Consider the following 27,974-nt stretch of genomic DNA (forward strand, 5'->3'; position numbering starts at 1 on the left):
CTTTTCTTTTGCCAGATGTTTTCGTGCACAGCGGCATAAATGAGGTAAAATCAAAGCCACAGCTGATAAAAGAAAAGCCTTCGAGAATAAGTATCTCAACACTGTTCCACCTGACACGAGTGCCACAGGGCTCCCAGGTACTCACAGTAACATATGTGCCTGGTAAGTGACCATTTTCAGGGGATGATTAGATACATTTCCATTTGTTGGAAAGCAGAAAATCTGTTCCACCTCCTTTGCCCACACACCTGAGCAGTATCAGCGAAAAGCATGATTGTTGGAAAGTGTTTTCTGGACATATCCAGGTTTTAGTGAGGGCTAGATAGTCAATGTGTGACTGTCTAGCAAATGTATGGATTCAATTAGCACAGAACAACTAAAAAGGATGTACAAGTGAAAAAGACTAGGTTGCCATATGGATTAGGATCCCTGTGCTTTAAGGAACAGATATGATCTGAATAGGGCCTGACTGATACTGGAGTTTTGGGGCGAATGCCGGTACCGATATTAGGAAATAAAAAAATTCTTATATCGATATATCGGCCAACAATATTATATACACAGAATATAAGCAACTTTTTTTTCCAAATATGGTTACCAAACACAAGATATGTAATGGAGGCTGTGATATATTACAGTTTAAGAATAAACTTATTTTTTTTATAAAATGGCATCAGTGCACTAAAACAGTAAACTATACTTGAATATGTATATATTAAACTTGAATAAGGAAAAACGATTAATGATTAAATATACATATGAAATGTGACGTATATATGTTTAACAGACAGCATAAAAACAATATATCTGTGATAGGCCAATATCGGCTGATAATATCAGTTGACTGATATATCGGTCGGGCTCTAATTCTGAAAACACCTGATGCAGAAAAGGAGGAGAAAGTCTGGATAATGATAAGTAGGCAGGATAAGAAAAAGTAGTGTGGAAAGACGGCCTTGCTTGGTGGACTGGCAAGATTTTCCACACACACAACATAAGGGCTGATACGTCCAGTGATAATTCAGTGTTGCACTTTTTAGCAAGTGTTAAGTTAAAGACATCACACAGCTGTGATTTAATCATCAATAAAATGATGAGAATGAGCATGACACCCATGCTTGATAGTAGCAAGCAATGGAGTCAGTTTTTTTATATCAACTGTGATCTCCAGGTGCTCCCGCTCTTCCTGAGTTTGGAGTGCAGAGATGAGCTCTATACTGTCGGTACTTAGAATTGGCCCTGGAATTAGCAACACGGTGACGGAGTCAGTCCCCTGAAACTCACACTTGTGTAGAAAGTGCAAAGCGAATACACCGAGCAGCAGTTAGCAGCAAACAGTGCCATCAGTTGAGCTGCAGGGTCAGGTCCTAATTCTCTTTAGGTTCATCACTACAAGTGACACTGCTCAGATTAGAACCATCTCCTCACATAAGATATCTCATCCCCAACCAATTTACAGTCTAGTGGATTATTCCTGGGCAGCAGGGACATATAAACTCTCCCTGCATTGTGTGATAATACAGTATTGTTAGATATCTCTAACTCACCTTGAAAGAGGTACTCCTCTGTGTTCATGTCAGGATTGTCGGTGATGATGTCAAACGGAGACCTCCCAGCCATCATCTCAAACATCAGCACACCCAAAGCCCACCAGTCCACACTGAAGCCTGGAGGGGTGGGGCACAGAAGATACAGTAGTACTTTAGATATGTGTATGAAATGAAAAGGAACACTAAATTAAAAGGTAATTACATGACTTTAGAACATACTGTCCGTTATGTGTTTACGTCGCACCACCGAGGGGTTGCACGAGAATTTCGTTGGAACAGTAATGTCCAGTGACAATAAAGTATTCTGATTCTGATGAGCATTTCAGAAGTTTAGATTCGTATCCATCACACATTATTATCAGGAACCCAATGGTTCCAAATGTATTCTGCAGCATGACAATGACCCTAAACATCCAGCAAGAATCATAAAGAAATAATCTTCAGCAACAAGAAGAACAAAAGTCAGCCTGGGATTACATGAAGAGACAGAAGCAGCTGAGATCCAGAAATCAACAGAAGAAGAAGAAGAACATGGGAACTTCTCCAAGATGCAGGAACACCTGAACGACCTGCTGAGTACCTGAAACACTGTGTGCAGGTATACTGAGGAGAAGTGCTGCTGTTCTACAGACAAAGCTGCTCACAACTAATACATAATTGAGATGAATAAAAACTATCCATAGCATTACTTTTGAAAGCATCCTAAAACTTTTGCACAGTATATATATTTAAATTGAACAGTCAGGGAGACATAACAACAAACAACAGCGTCTCCTTCCTCCGCCCACACCCTGACTATAGTTCACGTTTTGCTGCCGATAGCTCCACTTTCTCAGGTGAGTCACACCGGACAACTCCCAGGTTTAGTTTTTTGGGGTTGGGACACTGAGTCCTTCATGTTAGCTCAGAGCGCTGTGTATTCTTTAGCTGTTTCCAAGGTGGAAGAGATACAGTAACACTAAGTATCAACAGAGCTCTGAATCAGAGTTAGAGGCTCTCTCAATGTGTATATTAAGGTTATATAAATGATGTAACTGTAGGCAGAGTGAACCCTGCATCAATCAATCAAACCGTATTTATATAGCAGCTTTCATACAGGTTAGTGTAGTTCAGTGACAACATAAAGAAAAGGAAAACAAAACAAAGAACAAATTAAATGACAAAAATTGAAACCAATTCATGCAAGAGAAAATAAGAATGATAAAAATCTTTAGAATTAAAAAAAAAGGAGAAAAAAAAGTGAAAAAATGAGTAAAAAAATAAAAGAATGAAATAAGTAAGATAAGAGAGAAAAGAGAAAGGGTTTATTAAAAGTTAAATTAACAACTAGGTTAAAATAGACTTAAAAGACAAAATAAATAAAAGATTAAGTTTAATAAAAGCTGGACTAAAACTAGGTTAAAAAAGAGATTAAAAGACAAAAGCAACAGACAAATAAAATAAGATAAGAAGACAAAACTATAGAATGATAATAATAAAATAATGTAAAAAAGTAGAAGAAATAAAAAGATAAAAATGTAAAACATCAAAACAAAAATAATAAAATATGCATGTGTCTACCTCTGACATTGCCAAACTGATAACTATGTAAATCACAAATGAAGGCTGATTGGATCAATGCTGGAAAATCTTCTCCATGTGAAAGTGTTGGATTTGAAGTCATTCACTGTTTATGCCTCTTACACATTAATATAAAGACTGACTCCTCAGCTTAATGAACACAAACTCTAATCAAAGCCATAGTGACTCCTGTACTGACCGTAGTCCTCTCCTCTGAGGATCTCTGGTGCAATGTAGTTGGGTGTTCCACAGAAAGTACTGGTGGTGTCACCTGGTCTGATCCCCTCCTGAGTAGAAAAAGAAGAAGTGCAAAAGTAAGAGCAGTGGATGGAGAAATAAAAGAGGTGGTGTGGAATAAATGAAGGGTAAGAACATGAATGATGGAAGAAAAAAAAAGAAAAAAGAAAGAGGCGCTGTTAGTACCTCGAGTCCATACTGATCTACTGCATTATTGATAATCCTCCGCCAGATGTCCATAAGGTCTACTGAAAAAAATCAATATGTCTCTTTACCTTGCACATGCCATAGTCTGTGAGCTTGATGTGTCCCTCGTGGTCCAAGAGAACATTATCCAGCTTCAGGTCACGGTAGATGATTCCTTTTTCGTGCAGGAAGTTCAGAGCGATACAAATTTCAGCAGCATAAAATCTGAAGAGAAAAAGAAGAGGAATCTAGAGATTGCTGTGTCGGACGTGTCTGCCAAAGAAATATTCATGAAATTATAGTTCATATTCTATGTTCCATGAGCTTTCTGCTAATGTTGCCCTCACTACAAAAACAAGATGATCTAATAGTGCACTAAGACATTGCCGAGCACATTTATGCACCCAACATAATCATTTTAAATCTGACCCCATGGTCTTTAATCAAGCACCAGCATCAGAACAAACAATACTTTTTGCCTCCAATTGTGCAAGATATTACATGTAACAAAAACAACATGGTCAAAGAATTGATACAGCAGGGATAACTTGGGTCAAACTCCTAAAAAGCTGGATCTTGCACAACCAACAGTTATTCCTTTGTTAGACCCTTCCTGGAAGTCAATTGTGGCTGACACTTTGATTTGCAGTTTGTGGTGTTTCAGATGCAAATGTCTGCACGTAACATTAAAACTGATTTTTCTTTTCCTTTTTTTTTTAACCTGAAATATCAGTATCACTGTGGTTCCAGATCATTGTTCCAAGCCTAAACCATGTATGTGTTTGATCCAAGTGATCAAACTGGTGAAATACAAAAATGCACAATACACATGCAGCATAGTCTCATTATATCTCACTGATCACTGTAGTATAAGAGATGAGACTATACTAGACTACTACTATACTAGACACTATACTAAGTCCATGTATATAAATGAGATCATACTCATCATGATGAGCATATTGACATATTTATAGCCAACAGTTTCTGCTTGACTGATCTTTGGTGAGTCAGTGGCATGTTTCCTCTCTATGTGTAGGTAGTATGTTCTCTGTATCTGGGAGATAAGCCTTCATTAAGACTGACGAGCCTTTCTCTGTCTGCCTGTTATAAATCCCTGATTGTCAACACTGAGGGAAAGACTGTTTGACAGAGAAATCACAAATCCCACATCGCTCCCCCACGCTTTCACAGTGACAACCTCAATTGTACACCGTCGTTTCATCGCTGGCATCCAGACTGATAGAAGCTGCACCCTATCGGCAGCAGCATCCATCGCCCACCGACCCGCCTCCCCCACGGCGCGGGGGAATGCAGCGGGGCTCTCTAAGAGCACTGCTCATGAATATGTACAATCATTATGAGTGATTAACATGCTGCTTTGCATATGTACAGCCACTGTCTCCAGAATACAGATTGCAGGGGCCGATAGGGGCCCAACGGTGCCTCTCTAAATTACCCAGCCTTTGATCCAGCATTTATCAGAGCCGCAGTTGGAGTGCCCCGCAAGTAGACAGGCAAAATGAATTATGGGTGCTCATTATATTTTTCAGAGGGGGGGAAAAAGTGTTAAGTTGGATTTTGGCAGCGTTGCCATGTCCATGAAGCGCTGTTAAAGCTGCTATTAAGCATATGTTTGGAAGAAGTACTTAGAAGAAGTATGCTATTGAAGAACATTTTAGATTGAAGTGCAAAGAAGGTGCAAATAAAAGCATCTTTAACCGAGTGCACACACTCCATCTATCCTGAACCAGGAAACAAGACGCTGGATGAAACTCATGTTTTTTGTTCTTAGCAAAAGACAGAAACTACACTCAGCCTGTACTTCACATAATACCATCATGAGGAATACAAAAGAACTCATCTGGAGGAGGTTCAATCAGTCCGACCCAAAATAGTTGCCAGTTGCATAAGAGTGTTCCCTGTGTAGCTAACTGACTGTGCCATGTCAGCTTAACCAAAATCCAATCAAATTCACCCACTTCTGTGTCATCCACTCATCATGCAGCCTATTCCTGGAGGCCTCTCTGCAGTGCCTCGCCTCGTCCCTGACATTTATTAATATGGTGTGCAGTCTGTTTAGGTCAATGGAAGAATCACAAGAGAACCAACAGTGCAAGATAAAAGCCTTCATAATGATATATGTTTATAAATGCTACCTGTACATATAGTTCATTTGACATGAGCTCAGATCAAAAGTAGAATTTTTCATGTAGAGGCAACACTCTTTGGGACTAGTTACTATATGGAAATATAGACGTTTAAATCCTGGACTGGGAATTGAGCTTTTTAAAAGTCATGTGTGTGAACAGCTGTTGTAACATCTGGATGTTTACCTTGCATGTTCTTCAGGGAGCTTCCGTTGTCGCTGCATATGAAACATCAAGTCCCCGCCATTCACATATTCAATCACAAGAAATAACCTGGAAACCAGAGCATGATTGGAAAATCCATCAGTATATGTATATAGTATAGTAAAAGAGATGCTCTTTGAAAAATGGGTAACATTTAACTTATTTACCATGTATAAGCTGCAGAAAAAACATTCAATATACAATAACAGTTTATTCATGTTTTTGTTAACTATAACTCCACCAGTTGCAATAAGTCTTCAAATGAGAAACTATAATTGCTGACAAGGCAAGGCAGTTTTATTTATATAGCGCATTTCATACACAGTGGCAACTCAATGTGCTTTACATAAAACAAATATTTAACAGAAATTTTTTTTTGAAAAAAACCCCCATGGAATTTGAGAAATAAAAATAAAACCCAATCATAGTAAATACCCCCCCCCCCCCCCCACACACACACACACACACACTAATAATAAAAATTAAGTACAGAAACATAGAAAGAGATATAAATAAAATACTAGAATAGAGCATTAAATATAAGATTGCAGCATAAAATAATGATTTGCTTTGAAATCATTAAAAGGACATAGAGTGTAAATGAAAGATTAAAATGTAAAGTGCTTTGAAAGAGTTCATAATAGTTTTAAAAAAGTCTGATGGCATTGTGTCAAGACAGCATGTTGATGGTTTTAGATGCTGAACTGTTTCCTCTATGGTTTTTTGATCAACTGTTTTAAATTCTGACATCACAGTTGAGTTATTCCTGGGAGGTCTTAGGGATTGCATCATTTTATTGTTTTGTTGATTTGTGTTGATATTTAACCTTATGGACTGGATTTTTTCACTGAAAAAGCAAATTCATTGCATTTATCTGTGGAAAGGAGTTCTGGAGCTATCTGTTTAGGGGGTTTGTAAGCTTATCAACCATAGCAAACAGAGTGTGAGTGTTGTTGATGTTCTTATTAATAATTTCAGAAAAGTGTCGCTGTCTAGCTTTGAGTAACTCACAGTTAAATAGCCTATATATATATATATATATATATATAGCCTCTATAAACTTTGCACTGGTATTCTCATTTATGTACCTTTTCCTGACAAATACTATACATCAATAAACACGACAGATTGTACTTATATCTGCTTATAACTGCATTGTAGTGTGTTGTTAACTATTTCTTGTGTGTGTACTGCTTATAAATGCTAAAAAAAAAAATGTTTGATTTGTCCTGCAGGTGAACAAGACTTCAGATTGTTATGTGATGTCATTATCTGCACTTATGTCCGCTTATGTACGCATTCAAATTGAAATCAATCTGTTTCTGGAGAAGGTACATTCTATGTCTTCAAAGACCTGTTGACTCATACATCCATATTAAATGCTACTGAATTAGTATTTCTGGGAAACAGAAGCTGACATCATAAAAGACCAAAGAGCAAAAATCAACAATGAATTGATACAAACAAGTATGGTCTTTGTAGCTTATTCAGCTTATGCCTCTGCACCACAGACAAAGACGTCCACAGACAAGATGTTAAAAACACATGAAAGAGCCATTCTGTTGGACTGACACATATCTTTTGTTTCATTTAAATGAACAGTGCAGTTTTTTTCTGAAACTCCATAATTGCATTTTTAATCTCATGGAGACATTTTACAGGAAGAGAGGAAGAAACTACACTTGTTATGTTAATTGTAATGAAGGACTACTAATGGACTAAACTGTTTTTTCTTTCTCCATAATAAAGACTCTAAGTGGATGAGCACCTGGTTCCATTCTGTATTCCCATTCCAAATGTTTCTTTAAACAATATCCTGGAGTACTTTTGGGGGACTCTCCTAGATGTATGCAATGGTCCCATAGGTTGATATGATGGCCAGCAGGTTCAAGGATTTCAACTTTGTTTCTGACTAATTAAAAATACTACAGTACCCATGAGCCTCAGCTGCTGTTGCTATGGAGAAGTCAGTCAGAAGCCCGAATCAGAGCAGTAATTAATTCATAACACTTGTTTGATATAACTATGAACAAAATGTGATGCTGTAGTTGCTGAATTCACTCAAAAGTGACCCAGAAATTAAAAGTGAACTGATTCCAGCTGCTGATTGTAACATCACTTTTCTCCACAAAGTGATCTATAGCTTCTGTCCACTGTCCAGTGTGGCTAACGGAATTTTAAGCTCAGTGATTTGATGTTTTTGGCTGAAGATAGCTTCTTCCACTGAAGTTTTTTAGGTACAACACTGACTTACTTAATAGGGTAACTATATGTTTTGGTCTTTTCTTGAGATTTTTTGATTTATTATAAGAAGATAAATGAACAGCAGCCTTATTCTAACAATACGCCCTCAGAGAGTAACATTTCACTACACTGTGAAGTACTGTCAGGTACTGTGAGCTGTATCACAGAGCTTTAACTGACATGTATTGGCTACAAATACAGCATGAGCTCTTAAAAAGGTGTCAGCCTTATGACGCTCTTACCGACTTTCTGTCTGGAAACAGGAGTGGAGGCCTACTAAGAATGGATTGGTTGACGCCTGCTCGAACACATGCTTCTCCGTCTGCACCCAGTCAATATCCTGGAGAGGTGAGAAGAGACAGACAGAGACAGAGATGGTATGAAGGAAAGATAATACTTTGACCATCAATTTGTCTATGGTTAAAGAGACAGATGGAGATACATCATGTTCATGTCCTACTTAAATGTATTCTATCTTCAGCACAATCGTCACACTCAGGTTCATTCTGTCGTGTTTGTTGGACTGACCTGGTTAAAGAAAAGGACCTTAGATGGTGTGCATAAAAGACAATCAGGCAGCAAGCCACGCCCATCTTGAAAACTATTCACCAATTAGTCGTTGACCCAAATGAAGGCTTAACATAATATTTTGAGAGATGTCATATTACCTTGTGAGTTAGACTTGTCAGAAAAGTATTTCTATTTGTTGATTTGATCACATTATAAGCTGAGATGTTATAAAAGACAAAGACACATTTAAAAAAGGGCAGTTTAAAAAAACCACTGACAGAGTTAAGGCCTCAACATGCTTCAAATGAAATGGGTTCTTTTAACAGAGATTTAAACCTCTGTCCTGATGGGACTATTGGAGTTGCTGGGTCAAACACGTTTTGTATCTTTCTAAAACAGTTTGCAATTGTCTCTCAAGCTTTCCTTTCTTTATCGTTCATGCAATCAAAAGTATGCACCCGTATCCACATCTGTATGATTCATGTCATTTTGACTACAAAGATGCCCAAAACACAGAAGTCTGGGAGAGAGATCAGGGAGGGAGTTAGGAGTCATCTGGGAAAAGGCTATGATGGCATGCTTTTCACCAAGGACAGCTCTAAACTGGTATTACATATGATCTAAAAGGCAAATCAGATACCTTTATCTGGCTTAAAAGATAGTTAACACTTCATTCTTGTTAAATGCATAATTCTACACACCGCATAAAAATACAGAAACTTCATTTTCATTGTAAATAAACTTAACTTTAAAATATCCAGGTATAGGGACAGACAGCTATTTGGCATACTTCCTGCAGACAGTGATCACACCTTTAAAATGTCAAAGCAGGACCAATTTTCACTTGATTTTTGGGGTGTGGTTGGAACTGTTTAAAACACTAAGTCAAACATGGCATCACTAGGTGTTCAGGGATGTACAATACTAGATGATTGATATTGCTGATATCTGATATTAGACCTAGTCTTTATCAGATAATACTGATGATATGCTGATATGCTGAAGGTGAAAAGCCTCAGTCACAACCAAGGTCTTGATGGCTTTAAATGTATAAGGTTTCATAAATTGTGGTTATCAAGTTGAGAATATATGAATTATGAATATGAAGCCTCCAGTGCACAACATACACTGAGAATAGACTTTACAGTGAAGGAGGATATCTTGTATTCAGCAGGAAACTCTTGAAAATTAAAATATTTAGATATTCATAGATTCTGGAAGGATTAGATGTCATTATAACAATTTCAGATTGAACTATTTAGTATTTCATATGTCTGGAGAGGATCTTTAAGTAAAACTTGTAAAACTATACTTAATGTATGAAAGTAAGAGTACTCATTATGCAGAATGGCTCCTGTCTGTTACATTATCATATATTGTGTTATTTGATAATTATTACTGAGACAACATGTAGGCAGTTTGAGCGACTGCGTTACACTGCATTACAATGTGTCATATTTTATAAGCTCATAATAGGCCATTCAAATCTGAATTTGAAAGGTAAAGTAAGAAAATGATATATTTATGGACAATTCAGTACATACATAATGCGGAATTTTTATACCGTTATCAATCTTGCAAAAAACACAGCATTACATTATGATGAAATTGGTCATCTTGCTTACCATAATAAAAGCAGCCTAACAAAAGCATTAGAAATACTGTCTAAATTGCTGTATTATTAGTGTGTTAACCTGACTTTAAATCATTTAGTGTCACTATTATTTGCATCTTTGCTAAATGGAGCACTGTCTCTTATTGCCTTATGTTTGAGTGAAGTTTAACTGTAGCCCCATTCAGAGATTATTAAAATGATAGATGTTCCTACTAGTGGTAGTACACAATGGGAATAATCAAGTACAGTACGACTATTTCATAATTATAATGGCAACTGATTATGTTACTCCAAACCAGAGACTGTGAGTAAAGTACAACCCCTTCCAACAATTGAATAACAAATGTAATCTCTGGAGTACTCGCACTGTGTTGTTATCAGTCATCTGTGCTTTTAATTGTACATACATTCATTCAGCTGAGAAAAACTATGAGTGTTTAGCCTGAGGCGAGGATGTTTTATGCTGATTTAAAGTGTGATTAAGTTGATAGTTAATGTTTTATGTGAGTTACGATAGAGTGTGCCTAAATTCATATAGGTAATTTATAACATAACAATAGAGACCCCATAATGTGCACATGATACTAAATTCCTTCTGGTCAACTCATTATTAGTTGAGGAATGTATAATGATGCACAATATGCCATCCCAACACATCTCCTATTGGTCATTTCAGCTACTTTAGTAGCAGTCTGTCTGTGTAAAGGCTTACTAGCCTCCTTTGATGTCAGGCATTACACTACTGAAGAGATGAATAATTCAACTAATATGCATCAATAGGATCATGAATAAATGAAAAAGGGTTGTCCAATCAAAACATTGGGAGGACTTGATGATTTCTTTATGTTCGCTTCATTAGGGCAAAATTGCCTCTTTGTCACTGAGTCAAATTGGTTTTATTCTTTAAACCTCCAAGAAAATATGGATTTAAACAGTTGACGTAAGTGTGATGTGTTTATGTGTGGAAAAGAAACAAAAAAACATTAAAAATTGAGGATGGAAATGGAGTGTATGAGGCCTGCGACATGATTTATGTTGTCCTGAATTAGTTGTGCAGATGTTGGATGATGCAGTAACTCTGGACAGTGATCCTTGATGTCTCTACATGAGCCCGGTGGGGTTTGTGTTGAAGGAGCTGTCAGTTAAGCAATAGCTCCATCTTGTGGTTTTAAACAACAGGAAATAAACAGTAACATCAGCAGGACGCAGTGCTGGTGTTCACTCTTCACACCCACTGCAAAAATCACATGTAAAACATTGAACAGCAACATCCCTTAATCCATGGAGCACACTGTCAATAGGTTTCATGGGGCTATGTCTTTGGAAGAAAGTAGACACATACAGAGAGATATATTCAAATAATGCATGTCTAGACACCACCAGATATACTGTAAGTTACAAAATGTCATTTTTTTGTAATATGCATGAATGTTGCCTTTAAGAAGCTGAATATAAAAGTATTGTAATTGTTCTTTTTCCTAAAAAAAATGGTCATAATCCAGAGAAATCAGGAAACCCCATCCCCCGCCTTCTACTTTCTATTTAATAATAGAAAAAAAAGGATGTCAATGATGAGCATGTCTGCATATTTCTTGCATTAGGAGTATTATGCAGACTTTTTCCTGTTTGAAATGAATTTCACGTCATTCCAATCTGGCGATTCATCACTGCAATAAATATGTTTCATCTTCTCTCCTCTTCCTGTGAGTCACCCACTCACTCGTTCCTGCTTCCTCCTCAGACGTTTCTCCTATTCATATGCTCTCTGCCACTTTGGTGCCGTTTCCACCCCCACTCCATCTTCTTCCTCTTTTGTCCAATTTCTTTTTTTTTCCTTCATTCTTTTCAGAAGCTCCACCACCAGTCTCTGACTCTAACTCTACTGCACTCCCTCTCACTCATCCCTGCTTTGAAACGATCCTTATGTCTGTAACTTTTATCCCATACGTTATCATTCTGTCCCTCCTTTCCACACTGATTACTGCTCTTAGACCTGTTACATAGTCCAGCAGCACTTCCCAGTCCCTGCCCCCAACACTAAAGCCTTGCTGCCAACTAATCAGGGACTGATTCACACTTGGAACGCAAGCTCAGAGCAATTAAATAGATGTAGGATCCAAAACCAGCAGTCATAAGTCTCAGAAGAAGGACTCATGTGTTTAAAATTCATCTCCTCAGCTATGAAACACATTTGACTTGCCGACAGACTGCATTCACTTTCATCTATCCCGGATCTGTGAACAGGATTTACATACCAGCTTCTTTTGTGCACTCTATGAATTCCACCCTGAAGTGTAACTCACACTGGATGTGCCCCATAGCATCTCATCATTTGACATCCACATAGCACTCAATGGAGGTGCCAAAACAGACACAAGATGTAATCATGGTTCAGTAAGTGGGATAGGCCACTTACAGGCAGCAGGTCTGATTAAACTGTTGACCCACAGAAACAGGACAGTGGTATATACTGATGTCACTATGTATGGGCTTAAAACAGAAAACTGAGCAGACCATGTAGTATCATCATTTTGTCCTCTGTGTTTTTAGGCAAGCCAAAATTAAAAAAGTGGGAGCCCCTTGCTCACAAAGAGACTGTGTTAGATGTGCAGAAATAAACAGGTTCAGAAATAGCTGAGGCCAAACATAACATTTTCATATCCCTTCCTTAGGAATCCATTTCTAGACATAAAAAGCACCAGGATGAAAAGATTACTTCGAGCCTTGTTTTTGGAGGTTTTGGTAATAATATTATTGAATTCATCTGAGATTTGGGAACACAGTAATCATTAAAAAGAAGTCCCAAACACGAGCAGTCAGACAATCAGCGAGGTTGGAAACAAGCCCACAGATTATGCAAACGTATTCAGAAGAGAAAAAGATAACCTAAGACAAAATTACTACCCAACTCTCAGCTGTAAACACTGCCTTCATCCACAAACTGTAACCAACCACAAGTACATTAACCTGCTGTTTAAACCTCCAAAGGAAGACCTGTCAAACTGTCTTGTTGTGTTTCTTGCTCTGATCAACTCAATCAGCTCAGTGAATACTATGTTATCAACATTAATAGAAATGACGTCCAAAAACTATGGAAGTGAGAACCAAATTGTAATAAAGTGGAATTACCATACATTGTACATACCATGTTGAAAACGTTGTACATACATGTCTATAGGGCCAACACACACCATAGCCCATGTTAAAAAAAGGGCCTTACATCTGTGCTATATGTGAACTTTAATTTGTCCTGATCATACATCTGGGAATTCTGGGATTCAAACATGCAGTAGAAGCATGTTGTTAATATATAATGACCTGAAGGCATTTTCATGCAGTAAACCCCTGCATTACTGATGATTATGTCATAACCTTGCCATGAAGGCTACTGTTACCTCCAGAGAAAAGAGCTTACATTATTTAGTTTAGGAAGAAATTGAGAAATTGAGTAGAATGCCATTCAACACTTTTTACGTAACCACTTTCCCTTTTAACCTTTAGGGATTCATCTCATACAGCAATAGATACCTTGTTAATATTGGTTATTAGAATAGAGGTAACCAGCATACTGAGACAACAGCAGAGAAGATGACTCATTCATGTAGCTGCTTTCATTTCAGCTCTAGTCAAATATCTAGATCAGTGTTCTTCAACCCCTGCTCCTGGAGAGCTTCTGCCCTGCATGTTTTAGGTATCTCCACCACTCTAACACACCTGATTCTAATTATGAACTCATTATCAAGCATCTGAAGCTTGTCAACAGGCGTGATAAGAAATTCAATGAGGGCGTAAAGAGGCTCTACAAAGGATGCATCGATCAACAGCAAGAACCTTCCAATTAACTGTGCACCTGCAATTCTGTTGTACTCGTATTCAGATTCTCACCTCATCATCATGAACCAGCTCCTTCTTCACCACCTTCATGGCGTAAACCTGCTCGTTCTTCTTTAGCCGAACCAGCAGGACCTTGGCGTAGCTGCCACGCCCGATTACTCGGATCATGTCAAAGTCGCCCAGCCCCAACGCGATGCCCTGAGACAGCTTGATGCCATCGAGGCCGTCCACTACTGCCTTGATGTCCTGAAGTGGGGTAGAGGTTAGAATGATGTGACGTTGTATCGATAAAGTCAAAATACCTTAATGTAGAAGAATGATCAAATAATGAGGCTTGCGAAATATTTTTTAAATAGAAGAGAATATAGTGAATGAGTAGATTCTCCTTCTCACCTCTGTATCTGCATCTTCTGTTTTGTCCACTGTACAGTTGTGTGGTAAAAAAGGTACTGCAGAAAAACAAACAGTCAGTGACAGAACTGAATCAACACTTTAACATGCTCTTCTTTTTTGGGCCAGTAGATGGAGGTAGAGTACAGAAAATCAAGTCCAGCTGGTCCACAGGATATACTGTACCCAAACTAGGTCATTCCACAGGGGGGTCTCAGAGCATCTCTTATCAGGATCCCCCAAACAGAGCCCCACATAAGTCCACTGCCTCTTTTTAACAGGATTTAAGACTTTGTTCTGTGGAATCCCATCAGAGAGCAGTGTTCTCTCTCAGAGTTGCATACAGTGACTGATGATAGTGAGTGTGATGTGAAGCTACCAGGATCTACAATGAACAAAGTAGTCATTATCTTATATCATTAGAATTCATTTATCTGGGGAGTCAAGTCAAGAGCTGTGGGTTCCTTTAACACCCTCTTGTAAAATGTGCACATGTGTTTATACAGTGTATCGTACAGCTCATGTAATATACAGTACAGACGGCATCCTCAGTGTACAACTAAGAAAAACTTGACATAATACCTCTCTGTAGAGCTATTCACAGCCTGTAGTATCATTAGGGCCCGACCGATACTGGATTTTAGGGGCCGATCCCAATACAGATATCAGGGAGCAAAGAAATCAGAATCTGTTTTCACTTTTCCAGTGTGAACACTCAACATATTTAACATCTACATAGAATTATGGCGTAGTATTAATTTTGGACACAAGCATGGTAACCTTACAATGTGCAAAGTTAAAAGTTCTCAAAAGACATACTCAAGTGATCAGCTATTATGATAATGGTTTATATTTGCCCCCTTTGTGCTGTATATTTTAAATTTGAAGGATTGCAGCTTGAGGTGAGCCACAGTGTCCTGTCTTTAAAGCTGCAGTCAAACCACAAAGTGATCCTTGCAGAGTAGGAAGGGTCAGACGTTTGATGAATGTAGTGACTACTAGCAGGACTATTTGGTGAACTGCTGTAGCTAGCAAGCTAACCTAGATGAGCTCGTGCTAGTCAAACACAATAGCTCCAGATCCTTCTCTCCTTTTTCTTTCTACTGTTCTGTCTACTTCCATCTGGTATTTCATTCACTGTTACACACTGTTTATTTCAATTAAAAGGTACTGAAGAGGGGAAATAAAACTACTTGCCAGCTGACTGTTACCATCAAACTTCATCAAAGTGGAACTGACATTTCTACAGATTTACTTCATCCCCAAAGATCACTGCAATTCTGAAGGAATTAACTGAATTTGCATTTTTCATGGTTTTCAGCGCTGGAATGACCAGGCCTTAATCCTGCAGGTACATACAACACAAGGGAATGATGTGAACGATGACACTTGTGTTGCAGTTTTTTGTCTACACCTGCAAAATGTTCAAATTCAGGGGTGTCCAACTTACTTTAGTTCAGAGACCACATACAGCCCCAATTTGATCTGAGGTGGACAAGACCAGTAAAACCAGTGAATAATAACCTATAACCATTTATTTACAAAACAGTCTGAGATATCTTAGAAAAATGAGTGTAATTTCAACAATATTATGTTTGGGATTTTTCAGATTATTTTGCACAGGAGCTGCTGATTGACAACATTTTGCACAATGTTCAATATATGAATATTTTAAATGTGACCACAATATGTATTTATTGTTTTTTGCGTTCATGGTCAGAGTTATCTAGTTGGCCAGATTGGATCTCTTGGTGGGCTGATTCTGGCCAATGGGCTGTATGTGTGACACCCCTCTTCAAATGAGACTATAAGCACTCTTAAGTGTCTTCAGCCCTGCATCCATCCTTCAAATGCACACAGCAGAACCAAAAGGAGTGTTTCTAATGGATATAAAATAATAATGTATAAAACTATTTTTCATTGTGATCTAACTAGACAACCATAAAATTATGCATGAATTATGTTCATGTAGTGTATGGTGATAATAGCATCGTTCTGAGTGGCCTATTCTTTATTAAATTACAGTGAACTGATTCAGTTACTCTCAAAGCGGTTAAAAAAAAACCTCACAATTTAAAGGGTAAACTTCCATTTAGAGTTGTGTTAGTTTATTTAAAAAGTTTCCATGTTACTTACTCCCATCTGTGTCCTCTGTGTCATCTGGTGGAAGATCCACCTCTTCGCTCTTCGCATCTGAAGGGGGCTCCTGTGATGGCATGACTGGATCCTGAAAAAGCAAATTCAAAAATCCACCTAAATATCCACCCACACATTCCCCCAAATATCCACCATAATATCCACTCATGATTTTACACTGCTGGAAGAGTGTGTGATGAATCATGTTGTCAAGGACTGAGAGCAACATGTCAGTGTTTAAAGAGGTGCTCTCAGCAATGCACAGGAAGTATGCTACTCAGATACTGTGAAGGGTTTCTCTCAAAAAGGCATTTAATCATTTCATCTTGTCAGACCTCAAAGTCATTTATCTCACACTGAAGATACAGAGCTGAAGCTGTGATAAAGAAGGGAATTCCTGCTGCAGCTCGGGGACAGTTAGACCAGACCAGAACAAATACTCTGCAGACTACATTGATCTTTTAGTCAGGATTTTGGGGCCTCTGAGGCTGAATTTTGGGAACAATGTATTTGGTCAGATAGATTACTAGGAGCCCACTGGTTCGCTGTCACCGTCATGTAAAAGAAAGAAAAGGAAGAAGAGATGCAGGAAGACGGTCCATAACGACAAACAGACTTAACCCTTACATGCTGTTCAGGGTCTAATTTGACCCATTGTTACATTTGAGAGAAGAAAAAAAACACCGTACAAACTTTTTACTTCAGCCAGAAATGTGATGACATATTTTAACTTTCTAAAAATGTTTTAATATTATTAATTGAAATAGTTATGTTCTCCTGTGTTAACTGAGATTGGACCAATATATATAATGTGATTGTAAATGGGTTTTTTTCTCCACAAAAGCTCTCCTATAAACTAAAGAATAAACTTTCTCTGCTCTCTGAAAGCTTCATTAAGGATTAATCATTCAGTTATTAAAGACTGATGATGATTGACAGTTGTGCTTGAATGCAAATATCCTTTAGATCTTTTATGAATATGAGTGTCCTCAGGGCAATATGTATATAATATAATATTTCTTGTGTGCAGAGAGTGAGATCAATTAATGAATTTCTCTTCATTGAAGCCTAACCTGAAGATGTCTTCAAACAATCAGCCTGACATTTTAAAAGTAAGAACAGAACCTAGATTCTATTTCTAGGTTTCTTTCTTTCTTTTTTTCTTTTTTATTTAATAAATCCAGTTTATTACAACTCAGGTGTTTTATTTATGTTTTGATCATCATTTCTATTAGTGATAATAACATTGTTTCAGCCATCAAGGCATTTTACAGAGACTACTGGGGCCTGTTTAGTCAACAAAGGCTCTCCTGTAATGATGGCAGGTGAGAGATTGCCAGCAGCTTCCTGTTTGCTCATTTCTCTGCTGTTTAATCGCCTCTTTGCTTTTCTACGTCACTTCATCAGAGGTTTGCTTCTCTCGTCTATCAGCAGCAGTTCTAAAGCTTTACACAGACTTTTTCAAGCTGTCTTTAAACTGCAGCTCTAACATTCCCTTAGTAAGCTCATCATACAAGTGCAATAAATGTGCAATACTTTCCTTACAGTTGCATTACAATTATATTATCATATTGTTCTGTATAATATTCTTATCTAAGCTGCTAAATATAGGATTGCTCCCAAACTGTATTTCATTGTGTATTAACTATGTATCTATACAGAAGCTGTTTCAATAGATGCATCAGCAACAAGAATCTGACTTTATTATCATGATTTGATACCGATGAGCTTGTGAAGCAGGCAGCACAGGGGGAACTTCTACACTGACTCACTGAGTTAAGTGCTAAGATGCAGGAACAAAGCGACACTGCTGAATGCTAAACATGTAAACATGTGCAGTCAAATGAGCAGAGAGGCTGTAAATAAACCCCGGGGTAAGACAAACTCAAGTGGAAGAGAGAACAAATATGAGAAGTTATATGATTACCCAAACTGTCTGTTATAAAAACCCATCACAGTTTATAGAGTGACTTCCTGCTTCAGCTCTGACCTACTGTATTTACAGTAGCTGTGCACAGTGCACCTGTCCAATGAGGGATTATTACTAACTTTTCAGGTGAACTCACTTTGCATTTGACCTCTGGATAGGCTGGTTCAGATAATCTCCATCAAACATTGGCTTGTTTAGAAGTTTATGTACTGTAAGCACCTCTACAGTTTGAATCACCATGAAACTCTCACAGTTGAATCATCATCCAAAAGATGAACAACTGCATTAGAAAATATGCGAGTTGAAGGTACAAGCCTGTGGACATGACAACTAACTCTCACAGTGCATTTCAGCAAGAAACATTCAATCCCAAACCTTAAAACGATGTTACATGGGTCAATGACGTGGTGCAACACAGTGTCTATTGGTTTAACCAATATTTTTCCATAAAATCTGATTATATACAGGAAGATAAATGAGGACTAAAATGTGGAATACATACAATCCACTTTTGCAATGCAACACTGTGTTTTGTTTTTTGTTTTTAGGATATGTCCCTCTCAGTATTGACAAAATGCTTTAAAAGCTAAATTTAGAAACTCTCCAAAAAAAATTATTTTCATGTGATGTTTTTAAATGAAGTCATTATTTGTAAAAGTCCTCTACATAGACTGTAGCTGGATACAAATATGTAATATTTATCATTATTTTGTGGTTACACCATTTGACATTTTCAGGAGCATTCAGTCTTACTTTTGGTAAAAAATGGTACAAGTGTCATTTAAATGATATAAAACCAACATAAATACTAAATGTACATTTTAATAAACCTAATGCTGCTTTTAAGTTCAACTGATTTTTGAATTGCTCATCTTAGAAACCCTTACTTGTCACTGACCCACATGCAACACTAATGGCAGAAATAATCTTTATAGTCTGTCGAAATAAATCAATTTATTCCCAGATTCTGGGTTCATTTTGGATGAATTCAGCAACTCCAGCATCATTTGTTTTGTTCCCAAATGCAATAATGGAGCTTTTTAACTAATCTAGTCACAAACCCAAATGACCATTATGTGTGTTTTTCCTGCTGTAATCATCCCTCCTGTTCATACTGAGCATCAGAAGATCTCTTCATAATGCTCTTACAATGGAAGTGATGGAGGACTAAATCCACAGTCCTCCTTCTGTGTAAACATGGATTTAAAAGTTGATCTGAAGCTAATATGAAGCTTCGGTCGTCTGAATGAGTCAAATCTTCATCTTCTATGTTTCAACATTACAGTGTTTTTAGTAGCAAAGTCTTCGTGTTACTATACTTCCACCACAGCTCAACAGAGAAACACTAAGAGGGAATCTGATGCTAAACAGACTGTAAATGTGTCAGATATCACTTGATATGACTAACTCACACTGATGAAGCTGAATAGAAGCTTCACAGAATAGAACGCATTCTTCTCATCATTTGTGTCCACAACTTGTAAGCTTTCATTTCAGAGTTTGCCAGAATGCTGTGAGACTGTGTTGGCATTGGACAGGACAGGCTGGTGCTGCTGCTGTGTGTGTGTGTGTGTGTGTGCGTGTGTTGCTCGGGACATGATGAAATACTCACCATAAGCCTTTGGCAGGTCTGAGGGATGAGTCTGTGACAGCGCTTATGGACCAGCAGTTTGCAGTTGATACACTTGTAGCCCTGCCTGCCCAGCCCCCATATCCTTTCACTACAGTGGCCACAGTAGGCTTTCTGTAAGATACACACACACACACACACACACACACACACACACACACACACACACACACACACACACACACACACACACACACACACACACACACACACACACACACACACACACACACACACACACACACACACACACACACACACACACACACACAAGACAGGACACACTTTAACTCACACACTGACTGACACAATCAATATTAATGTGTTCAGCAAGGATGTCATTATGTAGTCAACTGTACAAACCACACTAGGCACTCATTATTTATTCATTATTTATTATTTGAGTATTAATAACACTCAGGTTTTATGGCACTTAGATTGTTTATATTCATTCCTTGAAGAAGTAATTTATATTGATGTATACTGCCATCATGGTGGCAGTATACTGCCATCATGGTGGCAGTATACAACACATACATCTACTGTAAAGCTGACACTCACTGAAGTTCACTCTCTGTAACGTAACATAGTCTCTGAAGTATTTGTTCTTTGCTTGTCCAGAGGATGTTAAGTTTGCGGCTCAGCATCCCTGGACATCAATAAATCCATCACCAAAATGTCTCACTGGAGACTGAACACTTAAGATGCAGTGTGTGTGCTTTGGTGTATGGACAACATTCATTCACAGGGTGCGTATGCTGACAGTGAGGAGAACAAAGAGTCCCAGTCAGTGCTCGGTTGCTATGGAAATTCTTCAGCAAGACTTCAAAAGGCTTCCTTCTAGAGTCTAATCTAACTCTACACAGGGGTAAAGGCGTACATTTATAAATTAATCACAAACTTTTGGCTCTTTTATTTGAACTCTCATGCATTTCATACACAGAATTCACAACCTGAGAGTAATCCACAGTATTAAGGTGGATGAACTGCTGTGAATGTCTGTGACCCCGTCAGACTTTGGACAGGCTACAAAACACCAGGGAGTGCTTTTAGTGATGCCTTTTATTCTTCAGAAGACATGATGAATAAGAAATAGAGTAAAGTCACACAGACATGTTGATGCTTTCTTTTTAAGACTCTATGAGCATAGAAGAAGCCTTGAAAATGTCTATACATATTTAATGTTCTTCTTAATGCTAGCTGCTCTGTAAGGTTGTACTTTGCCACAGGGGTACTTGGAGCTACGTGCTAATGACAGTGTGCTAACATGCTTACAATGAAAATGTGCAATTCAAATTGATTCACTTGACTTTACAGATGTGTTATGCTCATTATCATTATTAAAAGAGCTGATTAGGGCTCGACCACCATTGTAAAATAGACATCTGTAAAACTGATGACACCTTAAACAACAGACATGGTCAATTACGGTATGACTCTTTCTATGATTCATTTTTGATCCATGGTGGTTTTATATGTGTAAAACTTTACTCAGGCAGAGAAAAGTGATTTAAAAATCTGTGACATCATCACAATGTAAAGTCTGTGGGCCGAGGGGGAAGTTGTGGCCAGCAGGGGAAACACTACTCAGCATATTCAGTGGGACTCATAACACCGACGCAAACTAGGAAGCTAGAAACTTTATTAATATTCTATATAATTCACATTATCAGCTGTGTGTTTGGTACTGTAAGTATCATGTCTGCCGTCATGTTTTTAAAGTGTGCACAGTGTTTTTGTGTACTGGGTGCACTTTAAAGAAACATAAGTTGGAGTTGATACAGTGGCTGGACCTTAGTTGAGGACAGTGATGTCTTTGACCTAGCTGGACTACTCCCCACTGCTTAGTTTTGGTAGAGATGAGTACTGATGTAATCCCAGAATCCCAGAATGTGCTCACACTGAGATTTCATTAACTCCAGGATTTATCATATATGTCATAGTGAGAGTCGTCCACATGAAAAGACTGAGCCCAGATTTTGCAACAGAAAGGCCTCACCTCATTTTAAAGGACAAACAACAAACAGCCAGCATAATTAGGAATAAAAGACTTCTATAAAGGGAGAAACACAACAGCAAGATTGCATCATTTCTCTAGCTGCACTCGCTGTGGAGGGCCAGCAGCCGGTTGCAACTGGAGGATAAAAGAATGGGAGGATGAAAAAGGCTTTTATTGATCGACAGTCCTCCCGTCAGCTCAGCAGACACCATCACAGATCATACGAGTGCCTGGAAACTGAACACACTAATATGCTGAGAGATGATGTGCTGTCTGACTCACCTCTGAGCAAAAAAACTCATCAGAGCAAACTGACCAATGACATCTGCAGAAATCTGTGCAGTGAAATCAGGTCATTATAATAACAAATGATAAGAGGACATAACAAAGAAGAGCAAATGAGCTCTTTTTTAAATTTCAAGTTTATTTATAATGATTTTAATGATTAGTATTTCTTAAAAAGGAGAACTACAGCATGCTGAAGTCGTCATAATCAACTTTGCAACAATGTTACTTCAAGTCATTGAAATAGTTACATTACTTATTACATTACGTGAAGTAGTAATCTGTAACCTATTACATTTCCAAACTAACCTCCCTAACCCTGTTCATGGTCGTATGAGCACAGGTTGTACTAGCTCCAACTCAGGAAATCAAGTTGAGCCTAGTCCAATTCCATCAGTATCAGCTGTGCTGTATGATCACTGTGCTCAAAGAGCAGAATGAACAGGTTAGAGCAGTGTGTCAAATGATTTAAGCTGCATCCAAATTCTACACTACAGACCATGGCCAGTTATATCCACCAATCATACTATTTGGTTTAGTTAGTTATAGCTCTACAGAAATGTCAAAGTATAGTAGGTTTTCAAGTATTTCATAAACCACATCTCCATCACATAGTTTATCCAGCAGAGAGCACTGACCAGTAAAATATCCCGCTCCATACATTGTTGGGGCTTTGTTCTCCACACTTCATTATTAATGCTTGTTCTGTTATTGACAGTCCAACATTTTATGAAGTTACATTATTAATATTCCGCTTTTTTGCCAAATCATGTGGTCTTCAGGGGCCCAGTACTAGACTATGGCCAGGGGCTTGGGAACCCCTGCTCTAATGGTGTCAGCGAACAGAAGCCTGAAGACCAAATGTCACCTGGGATACTTCAAAACTGTTAGCGATGTATCAGAAATCTACTGCAGATAATAACGGAAAAAGTCATTGTTGAAAATATCATAAGTTGAACTGATCAATAACCCACGCAGAGATGCAAAATGACACTTCTTCTGCTCCATGTGCTAAGTCATTTCAGCAATATTACAATGGAGCGATGTGTCATGTTTTATCAACCTAGTTGTTCAATTTTAACATGAATAGAAACTATTCATAACATACAGACATGTTTCAAAGCTATGGCTGACCCCTGTGTTAAAGCCTTGAACCCACGCTGCACAGAGAGAAACAAAAGGAACAACTTGCTCCCACACTCAGCCACATCGTTAAAGGCAAATGTAGTTCAGGGGTGTCATAAAAAGGACTAGAGAGCAATCAGAGCAGGCATACTTAAAGTGGAATGTACTATGTTAATGGAAGAAATGATATAGGACACTACTGTAGCACTTTAATATTTATATATCTATATCTATATCTTTATTTATCTGTAATAAATACATATATATTTATTTTCATGTATGCTACTGGGATGGTAATGCTAAACAACATTTTGCTGTATCTTATGTGCAATGGCAATAAAGTATCTATCTATCTATCTATTTATTATTTAGATTCAAATTGTCATCAAAATATGTTATTTTTTGTATATTAGTAAGAAAAAAAGTGAAAAAAATAATTCAGTACTGTATCTCACATGTTTTGGAGATAGTCCTTCAACTAAAAGACAAATAACTAGAAACAGATAAAAAGATCAATGGACCTGATAACTGAACCTCTGGAGGTAAACATCTGGATGTTGTGAGTATCACTAGAGATAGATGTTGAGTGTGAGTTCATTTATTCAGCTCTCATCCTGATAACACATCTCTAGTCAGCAAAATTGGTGGAAATGTGCACTTTTTTTTTACCTCAGCTCACGACAGTCTGAATGAACCAGACTCTCTGTTTGGATTATTTTATTTTATTTTGTGCCACGGGAGGCTGAGTGTCAGTCATCTCCCTAATGGAGCGCCTCAACAGCCAGCAGGGACGACTGAATTCTACTTCATCATATGGGAGACAGAAGCTAAAGAGACCCCATTATGTCTAATGAGAGGGATCCACAAAGCAGCTTTCTCCACTGCAGCGTCGGGGGGGTTGTAGACGGAGCAGGATGGAGGAGGGAGGAGGGAGGAGGTGGAGAGGGATGGAGGGAAACGTGTACAGAGTGAGAGTAAAGACAGGGATGAAGTGAGAGAAGGGAGGAGAAACCTGACCTACTTCTTCCTGGCTTATTTATATGCTGAGGACATCATAGTGAACCAACCAGACGCCTGGAAGCTGGCATAGCAACAACTGTCAGAGAAATCCCAGTCTGAAAAACAACTGGTTAACAAGACAAACACCTGCTGCTGAGTTGTACGTTTGTGTTCGGGCAACATCCGAGGACACCGTGAACAATTCCAACCCTGCCTCCTACACTGCACATTTCTATACATCAATATAATGCACAGCAATTTGTGTTGTAGGAAACGTAATACTGCTCAGATACATGTTTTATTCAATTACATTAATTCATTGATTAAATATACAAAAGACTTCTGCCCCCAGAACCACATGTGTTTCTACTAGTGTTTGGACCAGGGTTATTATAGTTTTGATATTTTCATCAGTTTTTATTTTTATTTAGTTTATTTAGTCAGTGTGGGTTTTTTTAATTAAGTAGTTTTAGTTTAGTTTTAGTCTTAGTTTTTAGATGTCTGCTGCTCCCTCAACTCCTGGAACTTTATGAGTGCTTCTCTGTGAGAGCTTGGAAGGTGGACTTTCACATTAGTGGGATTTTTAGCTGTATCCCACACATGTTTCTAACACTCTTCATCACAGCACTTTTACTTTTATCTACTGCGGGGTCGTAGTCCCTAATTTTCCCATATTGGGCTGTGACGTTTTCTGCCTGCCATTTCTAGAAAATGTAAATTGCACGTCAAGCATATTCTTCTTGTGCGTTATGCGGCAGCCGGCATCTGCTATGCTGCCACCTACTGGAAGTCAAATTGTACAGAACACCGTAAAAATCGAGGGAGAAAAAAAAAGAACAACGTGAACGAAGCTGATATTATCTGCAATTATGTTTCTTTTTAGTTAAGTTTGTCGTGTTCATTGTAGTTTTTATTTAATTTTAGTCTTAATTTTAGTTTTTCAGATATTCAGGAATCTAGGCATTTCTAGAAAATCGTAAATTACACGTCAAACATCTTTTTGTTGTGCGTTATGCAGCAGCCGGCATCTGCTATGCTGCCACCTACTGGAATTAGCCCATTATCTCAAGAAGACAAACTGAACAGGACGCAGTAAAAATGAGGGAGAAAAACAAAACAACAATAAAAACTTGTATCTGCACTTGTGTTTTGCATTGTTCATTGTAGTTTTTCATCATCAATTTTTTTTTTTTAATTTCAGTTACTGAAATTATTTTTTCACTGCTAGTTTTCCTTTGAGTCTTAGTTTACATTCACTATAATAACCCTGGTTTGGACAACCACAGAGAGGTGTCAGGCTTTGGATACACACAGATAAAGCTGCACCCGTTAGTCAACTGATTGATACGTTGTGAACCATTAAAATAATCACAAACTATTTTGATAATCAATTTATTGTTTTGAGTCAATTTTTAAGAAGGAGAATTTCTAAATTCTCTGATTCCAGCTAGTAAAATGTGAATATTTTCTGGTTTCTTTAGTCCTCTATGACAGTAAAGTGAATATTTTTTCCTGACATTTTATGGACCAAAAAAACCAAAAAATAATGAACAAATTATGAAAATAATATTTAGTTGCAGCCCTACAATACTTGAAATTGATCAATTCATTGTTAGTTTTGACTTTCTAATAAGAAAAACACAGCAAATCAAAAGCTATTTGAATGACAAACAATCCAGCTGCAGTGACTGTGTACAACTTCCTAAAGCCTTGTTGTCAAAGTGAGGTTGTCAGATTTGATACTATTGTGCCTGTACAGAAACCAAAACCTGTTATCACTGACCATATCTGGAAACCACAGTACTGACTGGTATTAAGTCTTTATGCTAAGCTAGGCTAACCACATCCTGACCCCAGCTATGCACTTAAATCCCAAACATGAGATTGACTTTGATCTTCTCATCTCACTCATAGAAAGCTAATAAGTGTATTTCCCTATCTCACCTAACTGAACCCTTATTATTGGCATATCCCAGATACATTGTATATATTGGTTTCAGGGTATATGTTGTCCACAGTGAACCAATATAGTTTCTTTATTCAATTTTTGTATTCGTATATGTATAAACTCCCTGAAAGGAACTAGAGTTGGAAAAACTGAAGTGGAGATAATTACTGCCTAGATGTGTCCACTGGTAATGAGCAAATGAGTAAATGAGTAGTATGTGAATGTATTTTTGTTTGGGGGCAGGGTTGAAACTGATCTCAGCAGTAAGAGAGAGCAGCTGTCCACAGTCATTATGATCAGTGTGTGTGGATTTCATCTCTCTACAGCCCAGAAGTACTTCTGTACAACTGTCTACCTTCAGGATACGTCTTAATTGAATAATCCAGGCTCCACAGTGCATCAGTAGTAATGACTATGAGGAAGAGATCTTGGACCCAAGTGTTGAGTCAGCATGTCAGTGCACTCTACTCATCCACTTTCTGGTCTAGACATGACGACCCATAATGCCCGCGGGGGACGTTTCATTTCAGGACCTGCTTTGACTCACCAGGGAGACAGACAGGATGAAACCTGTGATGTTTAACTTTAAAAACTCTATTTCTGACAGGAAGTTTTACAGATCCTGATTGGACAACATTTTCCTTGCTTTTTTTGCTGAAATCTTGATCCCAGAACAACAACGTGATTCAATAATACTAATAATTGGATTACATGTATCGAATATCTGACCTTTACACAAGGGACAGACACATTTGAAACAACAAAAACGTTCTGCTTTCTTCCTCTTCAGTGGAGACACATGAAGAAGAAATGTGCATTAATATCTTTGTTCTCCTGCTTTCCACAGCGGCAGCCGTGTATTACAGGAGAGCACTTTACATGCTGGAGTCCTGCTTCAGACGAGCACAGTGAGCAGGTGGTGGGTGCAGGTGGTGCAGGGGTATGTCTGAAGCCCACATGTGTTTTAAGGTACCCTGAACAGAGCATGGAGGTGTGAGCTGAGATGAGAGAACTGCTAAACAAGCTATAACTAGGACACCATGAATTATGCATCAATATCCAGATAGCTTAGCTGGAGAAGTCACTTGATTACCTGTCATATATAATTCAACTGCGCTATGTTTATGACAGACTGTGCTGCATGCTCAGAGTCTGCACACAAACACAGAGAAGCTCAAACAAATGTTGGTGATGGTAAAATGATGGTGATGAACAGTCTATTGGATAAAAGCAACAGATTGTTTGCTGAACATGAAATTAACATCATGCACCAGTAGCTAAAGATCATGATTATAATTAAAGGGGAACACAAACATTTTATACATAAATAGATATATAAGTGTTTCCAGGTGCTGGGGAGTATTACTGCACAGGTGAACTAAGTTGTATTTAAAGTCATTTGTGGCTCCAGAGAGAACTCTGGACAAGGAAGAGCGAAGGAT

The 27,974-nt window shown here is 38.0% G+C and overlaps 1 protein-coding gene across 3 annotated transcripts in view; it reads right to left on the reverse strand.

Annotated features, from left to right (window-relative positions):
* The window catches only part of prkcz (protein kinase C, zeta), a 140,774-nt gene that overhangs the window by 36,815 nt on the left and 75,985 nt on the right, over positions 1 to 27,974 (reverse strand). The window contains exons 6-15 of one of the 3 annotated variants that reach the window (XM_062427588.1): positions 20,159 to 20,290; positions 16,617 to 16,707; positions 14,860 to 14,865; positions 14,484 to 14,539; positions 14,142 to 14,336; positions 8,374 to 8,471; positions 5,870 to 5,956; positions 3,623 to 3,758; positions 3,310 to 3,397; positions 1,548 to 1,667 (exon numbers count right to left, since the gene is read on the reverse strand). In XM_062427588.1, coding sequence (XP_062283572.1) covers positions 1,548 to 1,667; positions 3,310 to 3,397; positions 3,623 to 3,758; positions 5,870 to 5,956; positions 8,374 to 8,471; positions 14,142 to 14,336; positions 14,484 to 14,539; positions 14,860 to 14,865; positions 16,617 to 16,707; positions 20,159 to 20,290 — 1,009 coding nt within the window. Of the gene's footprint in view, positions 1 to 1,547; positions 1,668 to 3,309; positions 3,398 to 3,622; positions 3,759 to 5,869; positions 5,957 to 8,373; positions 8,472 to 14,141; positions 14,353 to 14,475; positions 14,540 to 14,859; positions 14,866 to 16,616; positions 16,708 to 20,158; positions 20,291 to 27,974 lie in introns of all 3 variants that reach the window. The other 2 variants (XM_062427587.1, XM_062427586.1) reach the window with 2 other exon arrangements.

The sequence above is a fragment of the Scomber scombrus genome, chromosome 10 (genome assembly GCF_963691925.1).
Source record: "Scomber scombrus chromosome 10, fScoSco1.1, whole genome shotgun sequence".
Lineage (NCBI taxonomy): Eukaryota > Metazoa > Chordata > Actinopteri > Scombriformes > Scombridae > Scomber > Scomber scombrus.